Below are 21,972 nucleotides of genomic sequence, written 5' to 3'. Positions count from 1 at the left end.
GCACATTCCCAGAAGGAAGAGGGAACAGACTGAAAATCTACAGAACTGCATGGCCATTTCCACCACCTGCTACAGGCCAGTCTACCTCCAGTCACAGACACTTTTTAACTGGTTACATATCACTTGTTAGTCCCTAGGTAAACTAGAAAATATTGGTGCAGAGAACAATCTCAGCCTAAAGCAGTTTTCCAAATGGGCCATCTAAGGCTCATAACATCACCAGCAAGTTCACCTCTAAATCCTCTTCTTGAGAATGAAATATAATAATTTCCAGTAGACAATAACTACAAAAAATATCTGAGTGTATTTATGAATTTCGGACACTTACTGTAAAAAAATTTTAAAAATTACTGTATTCCTGGACCAGACACTTCTTTAAGGGAAAAAGAAGAAACAGCCACATTTCAGTTCTCCTTCACAAAGTCTATTAAATATTTTTAAGCTACTGTCAGTAGCTTCAAAAACTCATATCTACAAACCAATAGCTATGTATCCCTTCGGAAGGAGTCACCCTCCCCTGAAATAAACAGAGTCAAATCAGTATTTGCTAAGGGACTTAAACACTCCTTGTCTTGAATTTTGAGAAACTAGATCTACTTTAAAATATATTTTAGCTACACAATTCTCAGTTAGTGACTTATCTAGCACAGAGTGGCTCTCAATTTGACATCCTAACTGCAGAAGCTACACACTACAATATCCACTTGATGTGTTTCAGTTCTTTGTTTTAAAACACACCTCAAAGTAACATGAAAGAAGGTTACAGCATCACATTGATACTGCTCCCTCTTCACTGCTTGATTCTGGGTTAAACTGATGCATTTTGCAAGTTCAAGCAGCCAGATTCTAACACATAGTGCTAAAAAAATTCAGTGAAAAAAAAACATCTCAAGGTGCTTTCCTGAAGAGACAGCACATGGGTGATCATGTTCCTCTGAAATAAGTGACAAAATTTCTTTTCCTATCAAAGGTTAAAATTTGAATTCTATTTGCCCATACACCATTTAACTAGTTAAAACAAAAATAAGCCTCTTTAAGTGACAAACTTCCAGTCCTGTCGAACACACAGGCTGTCACAGCACTTTTGATGGGGCTATTAATGTCTTAGCAAAAGATTAAGATAATTGGCCAAATGCTGAAGCTGTAATATCAGTCATGTAAATTACATTTTGGCAAGACAGAAAAGGTGGTGAAGCAAACTGATGAGAGGGATGTCACACCGTCTTTTATGCTCCTGCTGGATGCTTTCCTTGTCATACCACAGTATCTCTTTTTCAGCACAGGAGTAGCACCTATTCTCTACACTCATCCTTTGCTGTCTGAGTACAAACAGGATCTCAAATGCTAGAACGGATGCCATACATTATATCACTTCATGGACAGTACACAGGACCCCACACAACTCCTGTCCACAATGACATTCTTGCCCCTTCCTGCTTCCCATGCTTGCAGGAACCCTGCTGAAGAAACAGCTTTTGGAAAAACATATTTGAACTCAGTGACCCAGAGTAACTGATGATAAGCTGCTATTAGTACCTTAAAAACAGAGAGCAAAGGGCAGGTTACCACATCTGTCTGATGTGATCTGATACTGACCTATTCTCATGCCTCTCACTATAGCACCTGGAATCTTAATACTGATTAAAAAAAAAAAAAAGGCAACAGCAATCAAAGTTATTTCCAAGCCAATCTCACTCCAAGGAAGTTTCAACTGCTTTGCTCTCTATTTCACATGAGAGAGTTAAACTCCAACGAACTTACTACCTCAAACTTCTGTTTCTTAATGTTACCTGAAAATAAATACACTTTCAGTACATTGGAATCAAAAGATAAAACTTCTGCAGACGCCAACGTGCTCTTTACATGCTGATATACACCATGGCTTGCTCCTACTTGCATAGATTACACCTCCAGCTCGCTACAGGACCCTTAGAGAGAGCAATACAAGTTAGTCACTACTCACTGTCATTCCAGTGGAAGAACTTGGAGCAGTACTCAGAGAGCTGGAGACCAAGCATCCATAATAGTCTCACATGCAGTGCTACTGCAGCGCAAGCCAGCCTTACTCATAAACCCTGGAACTCCTCAGCTCCTTCCCTAACGAGGGATCAGCCAGAATCCCTGCGATCCTCCCTTGCCTGTGCACACACACCGAGCAGGCTGAGGCCCCCAGCACTGAAATCGCGCGCACCCGCTCTCCCAGCTTCAGAGAGAGGCTGCGGGCAGCGATGCTGCACAGCTCATGGTACATGACACACGGCACTGCTTTTCACACAGGGAGAAAACAAGGAGCTTTCCGAGGGCTAAAAAGGGAAGAGTTTGTTTCCTTAAAAGACAAACACAACGCTGGTATGCACACAAAACATTACCAGCAATCGCAAATCACACTAAAGGCTTTTACTCCTTGATTTTGATTAACGTAACTGACTCATGAACAGCTCTTTCACGCTTCCCGCAGAGCTTTGACCCCATATAGATGGCATCTGCATAAAATGTCAGGGGAGCATAAACCAAGATCTACAGAAAGGCTTTTATAAGGACATCCATACACAGCACGAATTCCATCTAACCAACGAAAGAGAGCAGTGAAAAACTGTTCCCACCATTATCCATAAGAGGAAAATGGTTAGCAGCAACCAGCACCTCTGTATAACATACACATTTAAAGCAAATCAGAGATGAGACTTAAGCTCTGCTGCTGCTTTCATGGAAAAGCTGCAATGTACACAGAGTCTCTGTAAACACACTTGCACTTTTTGCCAAGATTCTTCTAAAGGCCAGAGAAATTAAGAAGAAATTAAACATGTATCAAAGAGACCAAATGCACATTTTCTCCTCTTTGCCCATATTAATCTATAGTTTTATTTCACTGAGGAGTAATCAATTCTTTAAAAATTAAGGAAAGATAAATAGGTATTTCATTAGCGAAGTGAAAATCTGAGATAATATGCTGCATACAGCATTCATTTTTACAAAAAAGAACTTAGAGCCAGTTAAAAGTATTATCAACCTGCAATCATAAAGCTCCCTGGAAAACATTTTCAGCTGTAAGACTTCCAAGTAAAAGCTGCAGATTTCTAATGACAAACTAGAAGGAAGAGAAGAAAGCAGGTATTAAAAAGTCCTGCACTGTTTCTTTTGTTTATTTACAAATAATACTCGGTCCAGCAAATGCTTTTTTATGTAACAGATGTGATACTAATGGCACTTAACTTCTTTGCATGGTCTGCTTGCACAGAAGAGCAGAAAGCTGAGAGCTCTTATAGCCACCCAACTCTCCCCAGCCATTAAACAGGGAGCAGTGCTTGTGCATCTTAATAACTACAAAATGAGGATCAACTAGAAAGAAAAGGCACCAATAAAATTCATGTCTTTTTAGATTAAAATCTCTTTCCATCAGAACAAGTTTTGAGTCCCATCTAGGTGTTATTTAATTTTATCTAATTTGAACAATTTCCAAACATCAAGTTGATTAATTTCAACAGTATGGTGTTATGGAAAGATTTACTGTACAGGGGTTGTCTAGCAGGGAATTAATAAAAAAGCCAGCTCTTTGCCCTCAGTAACATGAGGTTTTAAGACTTCCCAGATTTCTAGTGGGAATACTTCACAGCACAAGCATGTTTTCTTCTGGGAGTGAAACCCACCAAAATTATTAAAAACTGAGATCAAATGGTGGTGTCAAACCCAAAGGAAATCATTCTACAGTGGAGAGATTTTTATCAAGTGAAGAAAGTGGAAAATAAAGTTTTTGTTGTTGCTGTTATGTTTTGGGTTTTTAGGTTTTGTTTGTTGGCTGGTTTTTTTTTGTTTTGTTTTAAACAGAACAGACACACATGCAGAGTAATCTCCCTCAAAGACAAAGCAAATTTCTATGGTTTGAGTTCAGAAACCAGAACATCTACTTGAAAATTCATAAACTACTGAAAATTCTTCATTACTTTATGTAGAAAAAATTGTGCCTAGCAGAGACTGCAACGTGGGCCACTCACTAAGTTGGCCTTCCCACCACACAGAAAAAAAAAAAACCTGTAGGTAATAGCAAGAACAGAATCCGAATCCATAAATGCTTATTTCCACACACACCTAAAAACCACTGATGTATAAGCAACTTTGGTCAGACTTCTAAGATGAGACCCTTACTCTACAACAGAAACTAAGAAGCCCAATTAGCAAAGCATGGATTGTCTTGAGAAAATTATCTAGATGAAGATTCCGTATAGTTAACAATAAAGCATGTTTCCACAACTGGCAGTAACCACAGGAAGCAATCAAACTACAAACATTTCCTAAACCTAATCTGCTTCTGTTTTTTCTTTAGAGAGAGACCTCTATCCAGCAAAGGCAGTGATGGGGAAAGCAGTCCATTTATTTATTTCTCTCTGAACTCAAGTAGAGCTGACCTTACATTTACAGATTTGGTATTTTAACTGTCTTTCCCTTTCTTCTAAACAAATATGAAAAAGAACCTAAACTGAGAAAAATGCTTTAAAAGGCAGAAATCGGCACAGGAGAGGTTTGCCAGTTCTCCTTTTCACATCCTGCTGCTCTAATTGAAAAGGCAGAAGCCAATTCAGTTTGACAGCTTTCATTATGCAGAAATACCTGAATTTCTGCAGCAAAGATGCCATCCTGCATCCTGAAGCGTAACACAAATCCATAATTTCCTTTTTGAAAAACTTAACCCCACCACTAAGTTCATCTAAAAAAAGGAAAAGAAAAAGGGAAGCTTTAAAGCCTCAGTGTGCCACTTCTTTAAAACAATGTAAACTGCAAATCCTGAAGTGATCAAAAATTAAAACCTAGTTAATATGTTAATAAATCAGGAGATTTCTACTGAAGACTTGACTAGCTGAAGAAACATAAATCAGAGAACCATTTTTGTTGGAAAAGATCACATATAACAATGTGAAGACAAATTCATAATTAGAAAAATTAACTGCATTCCAAAATGTGGGTATTTTGTCCAGTTGGCTGGGGCCTTTTCAAGAGGAAAGACACCAAACAGTATTTGGAAAAACAGGGTTTTTTTTTAAATCTCAACAATACTTCTGTTTAGATCACAGCATAGCTGTAGCCAGTGGTGATGTGAGATCTTCTCCAGAAAATCCTGCAGAGTCCAGCTGAGGGCTGCAGATGCAGGAGATACAAGGACAGGCTAAACAAGCACAATCACACCGTTTCCACAGGGTCACACATACACCACTGGTCACGCTCAAGAAGGATCTGGCTTGAAGCAGACCCCACATTCAGCCCATGGCAGTGCAATTCCATGATAAGGTGGAAGAGACAGAGCTCCCTCATTTCAGCAAGCATTAGGCATGTCCATTAAGGCTCACTTTCAAGTTACACCATAAATTATGAATACAACTAAATTGGACAGAATATAAGTTGTTGGCACTTAACTTATTTACAATAAATGCTTGGTTTGGGTAAATGGACTGTGTTTCAGCCTTTTACTTATCAAGCACCAGCTTATAACAGTCTTCTTATGAAGCTGAGAATTCTTTCACTGTAAATCTTTTTTAATAGGGACTGAAGGAATGACTTTGCAGTTGTTTGTCACTAACCACTCGGAACCACGTGAAGAAAGCTGTGTGCACACACTGACAGGCGGCCAGCGGGAAACCACTGTGTCAAATACAGGAGACTGCACCAAGACCTTTGCGACTGTACAATCCTACACGGCATCAAGCACCTCATTACAGCAAAAGGTTTTGTTTAAAACCAAGCACCCTACTTTCTGCTAATCCTCTGCTCTCCAGTGCGTTCTAGACAAAATGCAAGATATCTGATTTTGCATATAAGCAGTAATGTGATGCTGTTAAACTCCTACTCTTCATGGGTTTATAAGCCCGCTGCAAATAATTTGTTCCAGGATGCAATTTAGTAAAGAAGAGCTCAGTCCACAGATGATTTTAATACAGTGTTTGCCAAAGAAACAAAATCATGTTAAATAACATTACATTGTAGAATTTTTCTTCTTAGGAGGGCCAGAGGAAGTAAAACTAAGGACAATATCTTTCTACTCCTCCTCGGCTATTTTTTCTGGCTTTACATATTCAATAAATCTGTAGGCAGGAAATGCATTTCTACATTTTATATTTTAGCCAATGGCGAATGCAAACCACAAGGTATTATTTACATCTTTCTTCAGCTTCCAGTGCTTTCTGTGGCTTCAGTCTCCCAGCCATCGCAGCTATCCCAGATCTCAGGAAGTCTTATAAATAAGTCGCTACCATCTCTGCATATGTCCTTTGCTTCTTACAGCTTAACTACCCAAAGAATCCTTCTCCTAGCTGAAGTAACAGCCTTGCAATGTTTAACACAAAGTATTTCAGGCTACTATCCCACCACAGAAACATATTACGAAACTCCTAAATTGATTCAATAATGCTTCAATTTCTAAAAAAAAGGTAAAAAAGCAAAGCCACGTTTAGACCATGTGCTGTGACAAACAAGAAACGAGAAATAGAAAAACACCAAGTATTTACCTCTGGCACAGCCTCTCCTGTGGCATATCTGGGACAGAAGTGCTGCTCACAGGAGATGAGACCTTTTCTTAGTCAAAATGAATCAGCTGTTTCTGGTTACAAATCCCCTTTGCTAAATCACCTGCACTAACTCAGCTGAAGTTTGAATCTGCCACACCTGTTGAGTTCACAGAGCGGGAACAGGAGCAGCCCCACTGGGGCTTTGTGCCACCCTGCTAGCCCCTGACAGCCACGCACGGGGCAGCCAGGAGGCAAGAGCACTTAAACAGGAGATAAAGCACTTCCACCTTTTCAATTAAACAAGCAAAAGTGAAAGCAATGATAACCCAGAGCTCAAAATACTGCTCTGAGGGAGCCCGAGTGAGAAGGCAGCATAAACAGCTGTCTAGGTTCCTCCAGCATAAAGCTCAGCCCCCCTGTGCAGCAGAACCCCCGGCAAGCAGGAATCCTGGGGGATACCAGCACCATGCTGCCCACCAGAATCACACACAAGCCTTCCAATCCATGGAACAGAATCATAGAATCGGTTAGGTTGGAAAAGAACACTTAAAATAATTAAGTCCAACTATTCCCATTGAAAGGAGAAAGGTGAAGACACTATAGCTACATTTTTCCAAAATAAAAGAGCTCAGTTGTTTCAACTTGTTTCCCAGTTCAAAAAGAAGAAAAAATATTCCACAGCCATACTCCATAATATTAATTAAATGGAAAATATACTCCTTTCAGTCAAAATCAGTGGAATGAACACTTTGAAAATCAGATGACTTTTTGTTAAAAAATCATCTTAAGCCATTAATCTTCTCTAAGTTTTAGGTTTTGATTTCTTTAACTTAAAAACAAGTATAGAGTTTGTGAGGGGTTTTTAGTCTGGGGAACTGCTTTCTGTTTCTTTTCTCTCAAAAATGTAACAGAACTTGCCTAAGGGGTTAAGACTCTCTATGCCAAGTTCCACCCAAAATTATTTTTAATGACCAACATTTTTAAACCCTGAAAACTGGAACCACTAATAAGCCCTTAAATTCAGCGGTGCTAGCAGATGCCACCATATTATGTAATTTTTGAAGCAAAAAAACATCTTCTAGCAAAAGCATTTTAATGAAGGTTCTATTAACTAGTCTCCTGGTACCAGGATAAGTCCCCAGGAATGCAACAGAAAAGCCTTCATAGCTGGTTTGAGGTTTTATTTCTGGAGAAGTGCTGTAGACCACACTCGGGCCTATTTTGGGGTCTCCACTGGGACCCACCAGCAAGTTCTTTTCTCCATCATGTCCATTCCTCTGTGAACCACTCCCTGGCACGCAAAAGAAGAAATCTCATCACCCCTTCCCCATGTTACAAGATAAATGTCTGCCAACCTACATCTCTGCCTTCAAACCCACTTGCATGCTCCAGCAGTGAGACAAACTGAATTATCTGCAACCTCCGTAACCACTGCCTCCTCCCTTGTGTCTTACAGATACTGGCAGCACTGTCAACATGTCAACAGATATGGCAGAAGTGGCCATTGGTTAAAGTAACAAGTACATACACAAGAGGACAAGCCACATAAAACTCTCTCTGAATAAATGGTGTCAAACTCAATGGTAACAGATGAAGCTCTTCATCCTGCTTCACTTTCAGCAAGAGTAAGGCCATTGCTACAGCAATATCATTACTAGATGGTATTTTTCTGGTAGAAGGAGACCACAGAAATCTTCATCAAATCTTCAGCGGGAAAGTAAGTGAAGGAGAGAATCACAAATGAGAAAATGTAGAAGCCATTCTGTCCTCCAGAAGGCAGCCAGCTTCCCCCTCTACCTCCCTTATCACCAGTCAACAGAGAGTCTTCAGACAGTCCGCACCTACAGCCCATCATGGGTCAGCAACTGGCCTCTGGGGCTTGGCCTTTACTTCCAGCTCCAATCTTTCACACCCTTGTGGACAGAGGGCAACTTCTGAGTGGGCTTCTCTTGTATTGTCTTACCAGAGAGTTGTGGGGGAACCACTCTACAAATGTAAGGTCACACATTCAACAGCTGTCAGTTTGAACATTAGTCCTTTAGGAATATTTATTTACATTTATCTGCCAGCAGGTCACATCAATCTAATGGGTTTAATAACTACCAGATCTTTATCAAACAAGTAATGAGGTCAAGGAACAAAAGTTAAATACATTCTCTTTCTCAGGTATGCACAGTACACTTCATCCAGCTAGGAATATTTTGGGGCAAGGGTGGAAAAGACCTACCTGCAGGCTGACCTTCTGTGTGCGGATTCACTTGTGATGAGTCAGCAATGCTTTTGGGGCTCAATAAGCTGAATTGCTACATTATTATGTACACAGAACTACACCAAAGAATTAGATACTTCTGCTGATGCAAATGCATGTGCTCACTGAGAGGTGTTAGCCAAAGAAAGCAGATTACATCTGTGCTCCAAAGGCCGAACTGGCTCCCACTTCACTTTCAGATGCCATTCCAAATGTTGATTTATAAAGCTGTATGATATAGGACTAGAGCCAAGGCTACTGTAGCAAGGTTCTCTCTTCCCATGTATGGTACAGCAGAAAGGACACTTCTGCTTACAGCTCTAGCAGCCAGAGAAAATGGAGAACCAGGATCCCTCAACCTCAGGTCTTCAACTACAGTTTGGTCCCTTTGCAAGAGGCACACAGATGCACGGACCCTTGGCACAGGGCCTTTCTGCCTTTTGGGTTTTAATCTGAACCCTGAGATGGCGAGGAAGCTGAAGGGCCACAGGAGAGTCTGCCTCAGGGAGCAATGGCTTAAGAGACCAAGTACTCCTATTTGCATTCATGTCCACAGATTTGAGGAAGGCACAAAAGATCAAAACACTCCCCCTACACAAAGCAGCACAGCTTTTCATTTTGAAAGAGAAGGAAGTAATTTTTACTACCTTTTACCTGTCCATGGCATTCTCAAAGCTCATGCAGCTGGCAGGTCAATATGACACTGTGATCATATTAATGTCATCACAAAGGCTCAATACATTCATTATTATGCCAAACCCAGACACTCAGATAATGCCTAATTTGAGCATTACTCTCAAGCAATACACATACTTACTGCATACTTGCTCACAGGAACTCATACGAAGTCTACTATCCAGATTTCTATCTTGAGAAACAAACTACTTTAAAAAAAAAAAAAGGAAAATTAAACCCTCACACTTCTGTTACTCTGCATTTTCTCTAAGTCTAAAAATTGGTAGCATGTATGACAGGTCCACCTCATTTTTCTTAATGATGTTTTTATTATTCTTTCACTCAATTAAAACAGAAATGGATATTGCATCTTCTGACTGTATAATTGTTATTGTAATCTGTTTTCGATCACTGCTTGGGAAATGGGTCCAAAACAACATAAACTATCCACAGCCTCAGAATACAAGTCATTTTCTTTTACTACGATACTTAAAGAGACATCTATCATGTTGCTCCGCTAACATGTTTGTATTATGGCAAAGAAGTTATTTGTAAGTTGGGAAAAGACATTATGAAAATCACCTTTTACTCCGAAGTATTGTATAACTCATAATTTATAACTACACTTCTTAATAACCATTCAAAATAATAAGGCTGGAAATTGTGCACATCTAATTTTAATATATAAATAATGGAAATGCACATAAACCAAAATATGCTCAAAATATGAATTTATATTACTCTCCAAAAAATAGGCTGGTTATAGTTTTGAAAATAACATGCTTCATTTCCAATATACGCCTGTCAGTTAAATTTATGACAAAACATTCTCCGCGAGTTTAGATTACCAAGATGGTAAATACTTCTTTGTGTTTCCTCACTTATCTGAAGCTTCCGTCCAAATGCTGACAAAAGTCAGCAACTTCTCAAGAGTGAAGTGCTGGTGATACCCAAGTAAAGACAGACTAATCCAGCCCCTTCTCAACATTACAAATAGAATGGAACAGCTGAGAGAGAGACAAAGTAACCTTGTGGCTGTATGCAGCCATACAAATCATGCTTTTGATATAAGAAACTCCCCTCCTGACATTTCATGCCAGGTTTAGTACCTTTGAAAAGATCTGCTGTCAATAGTGTGTCTTTTCATCTCAGTGTGTGTCTTTGGGGGACAAATAAGGGAGCATGTTTAAGTGGAAGACATTTCTACTGCATTCTGAAAAAACAGAGGGTATATATTACCTCAAGAGATGCTGCAGGTTCATATAAAATAGTGTCTGACAGGTATTAAGATTTTTGTGACCTTCTTTACCTTGCTCACATTGCTACTAACAAGGTACAGTTGTGCTTAAATTATTTAATATTGCATGTCCGTCTGATACAAGGATATCAGTTAGAGCACAATGACTAAACATTTCTAGCCAGATAATTTTCTATTTAGAAAACAAGTCATATGCTTAGACTCTTATCTAGAGCTACCTGTCCTTTTTCTTCACGTTCTTTCTGTTCCCTTCATACAGCTTCTACAAATAATGACAATCTTCTTTTTACAAACATCACTGCATGAAACACCAATAATCATTCAGCATTTGACAAGAAATTGAAAATATATCTTGAGTTCAGACATAGTATTCCTGCCCTAGCATCCAGTTTACCATAACATCGATGCAGGGCTCACACTTCATTTTTTAAACAATCTGTAAATTATCTGCGTAGTTTTCTTCTAAGTAGAAGTGCCTCCTGAAAGGAGGTTTTTACATAAGTCCTCAGATACTAGCAACATTGACATTCACACCTTTAAAATCAGAGTAAGAATTACACTTAAAAAACCCAAAGCAAAACACAGCACTAACCAACCAATAAAACAAACAAACAAACCCTTTCAAACATCTTTTGTAAGAGTTTTTAAATGTCAGCAGCCCTAAACTGCTAATAGACAAATGCCAAAATCTTGTCTATTTCTAAATCTTCAGGGGACACTCAGTAAGCTAGCAAATAGATTTAAAAATTTAAAAACCAAACAACTAAAAATACTGCTTCATGGTTTTTCTACCTGAAATAGAAGAAATAACACTGGAAATATAAAATATTTTTCCTTTACCAATATTCAAATCAATGCAAATGAAGACTGGGACAAAATATACTCAATAAATGCAGTACATACTCTCATACAAAGCGCAGGGACTCTGGATAAAAAAAAAAAAAAAATCCCTAACTATAGAATAGAGACAATATGGACATATCACACATTAAAGCAGTCAACACTTGGGAACAGCCACAAGAACCTCAACTAGGTGGGCTAACAACTGCCCCCAAATGAAATAGCAAAGAGTATTTCTGTCTTTCATAGCACTAATCAATGTAAACTCATTTGCCTGTAGCCCTGCTGCTGATGAGCATTCTGCAACAAGTACAAAGCTTCTTGGAGGGCAATTTTTTTTAGTATCGCTAGAGGCTAGAAAACATTTCTCAAAAGCCCTCAAATACTCAGCTGCCTTTTGTCTGCTGTGACTATTTCTTACATCTGCATTAGTGACACATGCCACCGTGGGGACTGATGCAGCTGACCCCGGACATTTGGTACAGTAGGAACCAACCACAAGGCGATTTTTTCCGAGCTAGAAAGGGCTCTGGCTCCTTGTTCAACACAGTGGGCTGGTTTCAAAGCCACTGCGAGCTTCAAAAGGAGAGCACGCTCCTTTGGTAGTTACAGAGTATGAATCAGGCACAGGTTATCTCCAACAAACCCCCGTACTATCAATTCAAAGGGACTTGGTAATACTTTATACCTTGAAAAACTGAGCCTTTAATCTGAAAAACACAGCAGTAGTTACTAATTTAACTAAATTACGAGGGGCAGTAATTAAAGGCCTAACTTAGCTATGCCTTGCAATTTGGGACTCAAAAGAAAATCTTCCCAAGTTTTACAGATTTTCAGCTATTTTGAAAAGTTTAAAAATAAGATTTAAAAGCAGGTTGAGGACTGCTCAATCACAAAAATAAGAATTTTCCTAAACAGGTCGCACAGATGTTTGGTGAATATAAATACATGACTGCAATAAAACTCTCCATTTTACAGCACCATAGTTGTCATATTGTATTACCATGTTCTGTGTCAATGCGAGTGACAAAAATCTTACTGGTTCAAGTATTTTACTTAAGCTCCAGACCACCGCTGTGGCCCTTTTGCTCCCCATTCCACACAGACATCTCTAAAGAAAACATCAATAACAGAAAGTAACTGCAAAAATAAATATTCAGGCTAGCCTCTCCATGAAGAATACTAAACTCAAATACTTTTAAAGGAATCCTAAAGTAAGTGATACCATCTGAAAGTCCGTGCTACAAACTAGAAAGTTTCAATATGACATAGCTGTCTATTGAAATGACAACTTGATTACAGTTACATTATGCCAGGTTTTTTCTATTTTTAAATCAAGATGAAATATTCATCAGAATTGTATTTAAATAGACTATAAGGACTCCACAAAATTAAGTATTTGGGAAAGGAATCTTCAAACTTCACTTCTAAATGTTTATTTATAACACTAAAAGGTTAATACTGTTGGCCTTGCTTTGATGTCCGAACTCTTCATCTAAATTCAGAGTCGAAAATAAGTCACTATTTAATTTCTTGAAAATACGTTACCTCATTGGCATCTTTAAAGTTTTGAATATGATTTTGCCGTCTTCTTTAGGCACAGAACACAGCTCTGGGGAGTCACTGAAACCTTCCGTTAAGGTGAGTTTGTCAAAGAATTGCCCTATAAATAATTGACAATAAATATACTATGCTCTATCCCAGTGACATCAAGAAAAGGTAGGATCCAACTTAAAAAAGGAAGAGTAAACAGAGAATTAAATTAATATGGATTATTTCAATTATGTTGGTTGCTTTTTCTTTCCTTTGGTTTATGATAAGAATAACAGCATGCAGTTAACTAACACGGCCATGGGTGTGGAAAAGAAACAGGGAGATGACTTGAAACACTTAGGAACTGTTGCAGGGGAAAGAAAAAAAAATCTTACTACCACTAATCTTAAATCTTGAATTCAAAATTGTTGGTGTCTTTCTGCAGATGCAACTTAAGGGTTCCAAAATTACCCTAAACATCAAATTATGTCTAGGTCATTGAATGGGTGGATACCCTATATTCTGTTTAATGCATATGTTCAATTGTACACGCGTTTCAACCAACTGTGTCTTTATTTTAATAACAGACCAAGTACTGAAAACACATAAAGAAAGACTATTTTTCTACCTCAGCAAAAATATGGCTGATACACTGCATGACCCTTCAGGAATGACTGCTCTGTTTGTTCTATTTACATGATATAACCTGATTTGAAAAGGGAGAAAGGGGTGAAAATGAGCAAAAATACCAGAAACTCATTTTTAACAATCAGTCCCGAAAAAACAAAAAAAAAAAACTGTCTTGCTTTTCTTACTGTTCCTGTTAGAGGTTTCTTCCTCATTATACATCAGAAACACGTAAAATGCAAGATTTTACATTTCTTCCAAAACCCTACTGCATCATATAAAATTAAATGCAACATTTTCCAACTATGCAGCCACAGAAAAAATATAAAACATAAACGTAAAACATAAAACACATCTATGCTGGTTCCTGAAACTAACAAGGATTTGCGGCTTTCACAGTTCTGTATTTCAGTGCGCTTAATTCTTTCCAACAGCTCCATATTTCTTTCAGGCAGCAGGAAGGTATTCTTCATCTAGCATCTGGGCAGGAGTCTAAAACTTCACCTTTCACTTTGCTCAATTCCTAAGGACAAGTGAAACACTTCCTTACTGCTTTCAGGATGCCATGTTAACTAACCACTTAGAACAGAGGAGCAAATTTGATCAGGCTGTATTCTTCATCTGCACAGAAGTGAATTTTTGCTCCAGTCAAGCGCCTTAAATCCTTGTAAAGATATAAAAGGTAGTACAAAGCCTATCATATTTTTACAGAAATATCTAGAATGGACTTTGACAAACAGCTCTTTAACCATCAGCCTGTGCTTCTGTCACCCCAGAGATATATTAAAACTGATTTCTAACTACACTTAAGCAGACATGACCACCATACACTGAACTTTAGGGGGCTCACAGCAATCAGCAGCAGCGCTCCGAAGACTCACTGCATCCACGTTTCTGTTACATCTGACTTCATACAAACTCCGTAACTACAGCTACTGATTAACATCCTGATCATACACTTTGGCTTGAATTGCCCGAAAGCTTTTCCCTCCGTTAATATTTTGTAAATTGAATCACAGTTTTTAACAGTTACATTCATATGAACATATCAGACTGCATCAAACTAATCTAAACAAAAAATATTTTGCCATCATTTCCTGTTTTAAATTTGAACATGCTCCCTTGGCTATCATTTGATTTTATGCTTCTTTTTCAGCAAAATCAAACTTCAGAACAGCTCATTCTGCATCCTGGCATTTTAAGCTGCTTTCAGAAGCTTTTGACGCTTATTTTCTATGCTCTTCAAATCAACACACACATATATATGCACATCCACTCTTACACAAACAGGTTCACAAACTGCAATCAACAATTCTGTAAATATAAGTTTCCTAGTCATTAATCATCTCTCTTTTTTTTAATCCTTATGGAGTGAATTACTAACTGAGAGGAGACGCCAATTCTAGTAAGTGAATGTTACCCAACAGGGATATAAAGCTGTCAACACCATAGTGCTCTTGCTTGCTCTAAACTCTCTCCCAGGCTTCATATGTTTTTTAAAGCGATATTAGTCTTTTTTTCCAAGGAACCTTACTCTCCTTAAAATCTGAGCACTTGTGTTTTATTACATACAGGTTTTAAAACAGACTGGTCAGATAACAGCTGAAATATTTCAGAAGTGCTGGGTTAGTCAGGCAAACCAAAACTGGACTCTAATACATTGGACTGACGCTAACAACATTGTAAACAGTACCAAAACTTTTAAATCCCCTATTAAACACAACCTTTAAGACCTCGTTTATCTTTTTAGTGACCTTCGCTAGATTATTATAGCTGCTGTAATGGCTCTCTGAATTAAGGACATTCACGTTAGGAATAAAAAACCAGGAAAGTCATAGCGCAAAATTTCTCATGAGAACAACTGATTTTCTGTTTGCATTACATAAGCTAATTTTAAAACACTTTTTCACTCACAAAACTAGAGAGAAAGCTAGAAACACCGATAGCATTATATTTCTCTATTTCTCAGGGAAGTCACTAGAAAAATAATTGCAGCAAACAGTACGATTATAAAACTGGTTACCAAAGGTCATCACACTCATCATAGCTGCAGATAGTTGAGAGCTTATTGCTCTGTTCTCACGAATTAACTTCAGAAACTGATATTATTACAGCAAAATCCACTTGACAAATAGGAAGGAATTTCAGAATTTACATATCTAAGGCCCAAAATGAGATGAGAAAAAGAATTGCTAGCATTTGGCGTTGCTTTCAAAATCTTTATATACACTTTATATACTATGGAATTAAAAATAAAACAAAAAAACTTAAATGGTCTCTAGTTTTCGGTAAAGTATTTCCATTTTTGTCCTAAATACAATTCACATTCAGTAAGTATCAGCACTTGTTAAAGCCCAAGAAATAAGAATAAACAGAAAAACTGGCAACTGAAGCCTTGCATGTCACTTCACTATGACTTTCAAGAGTTTCCTTTTTGTCAGACTCTAGGCACAATAACAGGAGAGTCCCTATCAGTATTTACTTCAAATAATTTTTATACTAATTTACCAATAAAGTAAGCCCATCCACAAATGTCTGCAGATGCATTTCACAACTCCAGTGAAAAAAAATTACTAACACCACAGTAATCACTGCAAAGACACAGACTTCCAAAAATACCTGAAACAGGTGTGATCTGCATACAGGAAAAGATCACTTGATCATAACAGGTTCTTAAAGATCAAACTTGAAAAAGAGCAGAGGGAAAATATCTGGAAATTAGTTATGTTGATTTATTGTAAGAGTATTTCCAGGAGAAAAAAAAAATCAATTTTAAACAGCACCATTATCTTATTAAAAAAAAAGTCTGCCTTAACTAATTTAGTATTGAGTATTATAGAACCTAGGTAAGTATTCAGAAAGGAATCATTTTTTCTTGCTTTCAGTATCAATAAGGAGTAATGAATAACCTTTATTATGAACAGCCTAAACCCAAAGAGACTGAGACTGTTTAAAGAACACAAGCTAAGAAAAAAGAAAAAAAATTACTCCTGCATTTCTTATTCCCCCACACTTCTACATTCCAGTCTACAACACCTTTATACATGAGCTGAAAAGTAATGAATGAAAACTCAAGCTCTTAAAAGTTTGCTTTCAGAAATGAAAGTCTTTTTCTTAAGTGGAAGAGATCTTCCACAACTTAATAGGCCAGATTCAGGCTGAACCACCAGTATAACTATAAAAGCTGCTGAATTTCTCTTGGATAATACAGCTGCAACTAGAAAGCAAACATATATTCCAAAACATTTAAAAGAGTTCTGTTAAAGTATATTTCTATAAATGCCCCGAGGAAAAATATTTCAGCTCTAATTCTAACATTCCTTTAAAAATCAAGCAGCTTTAATGCCGAAGTCTTGAAAAATGCATGCAAAACTACATACACTCCTTTTTATATGATTAAATAGTTCCTTTTTACGATTATTCAACTAATTATTTCTCCAGCAATTTCTAAGTGGAATAGTATTACAAGTCTTTCACTGCAAAGCTGTTTCTTCTTCTTCCATACACTGGAGGAACACGGAGAAGAGGATTAAAAACTAGATATATAGAAACATAAAAAAACTAGTGAGCTCTCTTACCCTTCATTAGGTATATAAATGAATCCTACGCTTTTAAAATAAAATCTGCAGCTCCTTAGCAAACTTCAGCAATTAGGAAGCCTATTGAGCCAAAGAGGTCTAAAACAAGCATCTAATGGCAAAATCGCTAAATAAACCTCACGTAATAGAGAGTCATGTGACGACCATTTCAATGTATCTCTCGAAATGCCAGTTACACAAACTCCTTGTGTACAAACAACTACAATTATGTTACCTCTCTACTCATTTTAAAACACAAATACAGAGGTTTTTTTAAGGTAAAGTTACTGGTGGCCTTTCCTGCAGTATTCTGTTCACAACAGCTGGTTAATTTCAAGATCTTTAAATGTATTTTTTCTAACACGAGGCTGCACTGTCTCAAACACGACAGCATCAGAGTTAAGAGGAAAAAAGAAGGCATTTAAGAGAAGTAACTGGAAAGTTTATCTGCTTGGAACAAAAGGAGGGAAAAAAGCAACCATGCACTTAATATCCTCTTAACACAAAACTGACCAGCAACTTGATAGCAAAATAAGAAAGATTAAGTATTCTAGAGAAACGCAGGAAAACTGAAAAACTAATGCCCAATATATTTGCTGAAAGAGCTGAACCTTACACATGCCCTATCCTCTTTTACAACAACTGCTACAAAATGCTACTTACCGAAAGAAAAATAAAACCCCAAAATGCAACCATAAACGCTACCATTTTTCCCACCCTGGTGACCCTCTTCTCAAAGCTGTGACGGTGGGTGTTAACGCAGCTAAACTGGTGTCACCTGCATCCGTGAAGGCAGCCCGACCGCCCGCACCCAGCCCGGAGGCGCTGCCCAGGCCCGCCGCCCGGCCGCTGCCGTGCCCTGCGGGAGCGCCGGCGGGCAGGGGGATGCCCGTGGGCTGCCCCAGGGCAATCCGCACCAACAAAGCGCCGAGCGCAGGACGCGCTCTCACCCCGTTACCCTCCCGCAGGATCAGCCCTCGCCTTTTGAGAGCTGCCCGGCCAGAGCCCGGCCCGGGGTGGCCTCTTTCGGCAGGCGGCCTTCTAACAGCGGAGGGCTGCGCGCCGCATGCCCGGTCCAAGTCCTCCCGCAGAACCCCATCACCGCAGCGGTGCCGAGCAGCCAAATGCTTGCCCAGGAAAGCGGGCAGCAGCCCTCCAGCTGCCACTCGGACTTGCCGGGCCCTCCGCGCACGGTGCCGACCCGCCCGCCACACGCTTCCCCCGGGCCCGCCGCCCTGCGCGCCCCGGGCGGCGGAGCCGCCGCGAGCGCGGCCGCACGGTTACCTCCCACGGGCTTGGTGACGGCGCCGTTGGGCCTCCCGCGGGTGCCCATGGGGCTGCCGTTCTGCTCCAGCCTGGCCACCTTCCCGGGGGGGGGCCCTTTGACATCGGGGCTGCCGCTGCCTCTGTCGGGGCTGTCCCGCAGACAGGGGCTCTCGCTCCTCCGCTCCATGCTCGGGGACGCTGCTCCCGCTGGCAGGTCGCAGTAGAAGGAGCACGGACCTAGGGCGAGAGAAACAAGGGGCGCTTCAGTGGCCGCTGGCCAGTACCGGGCCCCGCTCACCCGGCCGGGCCCCCGATGCGCGTCTCCAGAGCGGTTCAGCTCCGTGAAGCCGGGCGAGTAGCGGCCGGGTGCGACGCCGCACCGCTCCCGCCGCCGGAGCCGGCCCCGCTGGAAGCGAGCGGTTCCCCTCACCCGCCCGGCGCCAACCTGCCGCGGGCGGGGGCAGGCAGTGCTGCGCCCCGGTTCCCATCGCGCTCGGCAGGCAAGCAGCCCAGCCGCCTGCCGCAGCCAGGTGCTGCGCCCCGGGTACGGCCACAGTCCCGGCCCACCCCCGGGGGCCGCGGGGAAGAGGCTGCCAGTCCAGACGGCCCCGCTGGCACGGCCCCCCCCCGCGCCGGCCAGCTGTGCAGCCACGGAGTAGCCGGCTGCTGGCGAGGAAGCCTCTAGCGAGCGGCTCCCGCGAACGGCCGCTGTACTTACTGCTTATAGCCTGTCTGTAAGTTGGCTGAGTTGGGCTCTGTCCATGGATCAGAAGTAGAGAATCCAGGGTGGAAAGTTTTCCTGTTTCCTTCTCCCACGCCGCGTTCTTCGCTTCTACTCCTTCCCCCCACCCCCAGCCCCTTCCTCGCCTTCCTCCGGGGGTGCTGAGGCGGCGGGGCCGGGGCGGTTTCCCGCGGGGCGGCAAGGGTAGAGCCCCGTCCCGGTGGGTCGCGGGTGGCGAGCGGAGCGGAGAGGTCGGGACGAGGGGGCGGGGAGGCGTGGGGCCGTCGGCTGCGGCGCAGAAGAGAAGGGAGAGGGAGCCGACTTCTCACACCTTCAGCGGAGAAAATCAATACCGGGGGAAACAGGGGGAGGAGAAGAGGAGGGAGCGCCGCTCTCCCGGGCTCCGCGGCGGCGGCGAGTGCCTGGCAGCGCGGAGAAGTGGCGGCGGCGGCCCCCCGTGTGTCACTTTCAATCGCTCCCTCCCCTGCCAACGACAGCAGCGGCAGGAGGGACTCGCCACAGAGAGCAGAGAAACGGTTATTAGTTGCGTTGAGTCATCGAGGCAAAGTGAGTCCTTTTTGGGGTTGTCCTTGCTTTCGGGTTTGGTGTATGTGCACGCCTGTGTGTGTGTGTCTGCCTGTCTGTCTGCGCGGCGTTCCCGTCCCAGGGCTGTGCATCCCAAACATCGCCACCCCTCCTCGCCTTGACACCCCTCCTCCTAAGTGGCGGCGGCGGCCCCCCGTGTGTCACTTTCAATCGCTCCCTCCCCTGCCAACGACAGCAGCGGCAGGAGGGACTCGCCACAGAGAGCAGAGAAACGGTTATTAGTTGCGTTGAGTCATCGAGGCAAAGTGAGTCCTTTTTGGGGTTGTCCTTGCTTTCGGGTTTGGTGTATGTGCACGCCTGTGTGTGTGTGTCTGCCTGTCTGTCTGCGCGGCGTTCCCGTCCCAGGGCTGTGCATCCCAAACATCGCCCCCCCTCCTCGCCTTGACAACCCTCCTCCTCCCCGCCCCCCCCCCCCGCAAAAATCAAGTCTCGCTGCTACCTCGGAATCGGGCACAGACGGGCACGCAGCAGCCCACCTCCTCCCGGCCCGGCCCGCCCCGCGGAGCCCCGGCCCCGCTGCGCGCACGGGTGGGAGGCAGAAACCCACCTGGCAGGAAATTAAAGACCAATAAATAAATAATACATCTCGCACGCGAAAAAGGAGCGCAGTGCCGCGCGAAGGGAGGGCAGGCTGGGTGGGGAAGGGGAAGCGTGGCAGGACGACGCGGTGGTGACAGGAGAGCCCCAGGGCAGAAAGGCGCAAGGGCAGGGGCAGTCGGGCTGGGGGAGGGCTGAGAGGGACGGAGAGGAGGAGGAGCCGGGAGAAGGGGAAGGGCGGGGGGGGTGGATGGTGGGGAAATGGGAGTTGGGGGACACCGGACCGACCGAGGAGGAGCAAAGCTGCCACCGGCATTCAGTCTACACGCCCGGGTTGGTCCGATGCAGCCCGTGCGACCTCGCCGCGTCCTGCCACCCGCCCCCCACCCCCATCCCCCTGGGAACCGACCGACGGCGGGGATCCTCCCGCAACCTCTCTCCGCCGGGGCGAGGCCACAGTAACTTTTCCCGGCGCGGTGGGGGCTGCCGCCCCGGGGGCCGGTCGCGCTTTCTCCAGGCCTCCAAGAGCCAGCGACCGGCCCCAGGTAGGGCCCCGCCGTCGCACTGTTCTCCGCGCCCGGCTCCAGGCAGTTACCGGGGTGGTCCTGAATAATTGATGGCGGGGGCCAGGAGAAGGTGACAAGCGGGCAGGGAAGCGCTACTGCTGCCGCCGCTAAATTATTTAATAGCGGAGCTCCGGGTAGGGCATGACAGCGCTACCTAAGTGCAGCCAGTGGTGCGGGCAAAGCTCCGGCCGGGAAGTCGAAGCGGGGCGGGATCGAGCCCCTCACCAGTCCCAGGGCGGCGAGCGGTCACCCGGCAGGCAGGCAGTCCCCTTTCTCTCTGATGCAAGGTGCACCGCGCCGCTCCCGGGGGCCGGCGGCGGCGTGGGAGCGTCTCCCGGCGGGGCCATGCCCCGCGGGCGCCCCGAGGACCCGCAGCGCCCCCTGCCCGGCCCGGGGGGCGCGGGGGAATGAGCCGGCGGCCCCGCGCCGCCGAGCCCTCGCCGCCCGCCCGGCGGCGGAACGAGACCCACGTTAAGGTGGACCGAGGGAATCCCTTCTGGCGGAGGGGGGCGGGCGGCGGACGGGCGGCGGGGAATGAGCCGGCGGCGGCGGGCACCCAAAGTGCCCCGACACCCCCTCCTCCACCTCCCCCGCCGCCCGTCCGCGGCTGGCTCCCTGCGCGGCGCCGCCCTCCCTGCCGTGCTCCCTTAAGAGCTCCGTCTTTTACGGTGGCGCCGGAGGGTCAAAAAAAAGGGGGGTTAGTGGGGAGCGGAGCCCCCCGTCCCGGGCACGGCGACACTAGGGACCTGAGGGAGCATCACGGCCACCGGGCAGCCCTGGTGGCAGATCTTCGTTCTTCCCGTAAGCGCCCGGGGACAGTAGGGCGGGCAGCAGTGGTTGCCCCGAGCCCGCATGCAGCCGTCCCAGTGCTGCCTCGGGGTTTGGAGGAGGGTCAGGTCCCCACAGGAGATCGGCTGCCGCCGGTACCGCTGCGCCCCTCCTTCCCTCCGAGTGGCAGTGACAGCCCACCCGAGTGCTCGGGTGTCCCGGTGAGCTCCGGGCCGCCCCTGAAAATAGTGCCAG

At 43.7% G+C, this 21,972-nt stretch overlaps 1 protein-coding gene across 2 annotated transcripts in view; it reads right to left on the bottom strand.

Moving 5' to 3' along the window:
* The window catches only part of SATB2 (SATB homeobox 2), a 125,925-nt gene extending 106,371 nt beyond the window's left edge, over positions 1–19,554 (bottom strand). The window contains exons 1-2 of one of the 2 annotated variants that reach the window (XM_041403326.1): positions 19,238–19,554; positions 18,538–18,756 (exon numbers count right to left, since the gene is read on the bottom strand). In XM_041403326.1, the coding sequence (XP_041259260.1) occupies positions 18,538–18,706 (169 nt within the window). In that variant the 5' untranslated portion in view covers positions 18,707–18,756; positions 19,238–19,554. Of the gene's footprint in view, positions 1–18,537; positions 18,757–18,964; positions 19,077–19,237 lie in introns of those variants that run through there. The other variant, XM_041403325.1, reaches the window with a different exon arrangement.
* Positions 19,555–21,972: the final 2,418 nt, after the last annotated feature.

Source organism: Onychostruthus taczanowskii, unplaced genomic scaffold (assembly GCF_017590055.1).
Source record: "Onychostruthus taczanowskii isolate IOZ18803 unplaced genomic scaffold, ASM1759005v1 scaffold20, whole genome shotgun sequence".
Taxonomy (NCBI): domain Eukaryota; kingdom Metazoa; phylum Chordata; class Aves; order Passeriformes; family Passeridae; genus Onychostruthus; species Onychostruthus taczanowskii.
Note: the sequence above shows the minus strand (reverse complement) of the source record. Positions and strands in the feature narration are given on the sequence as shown.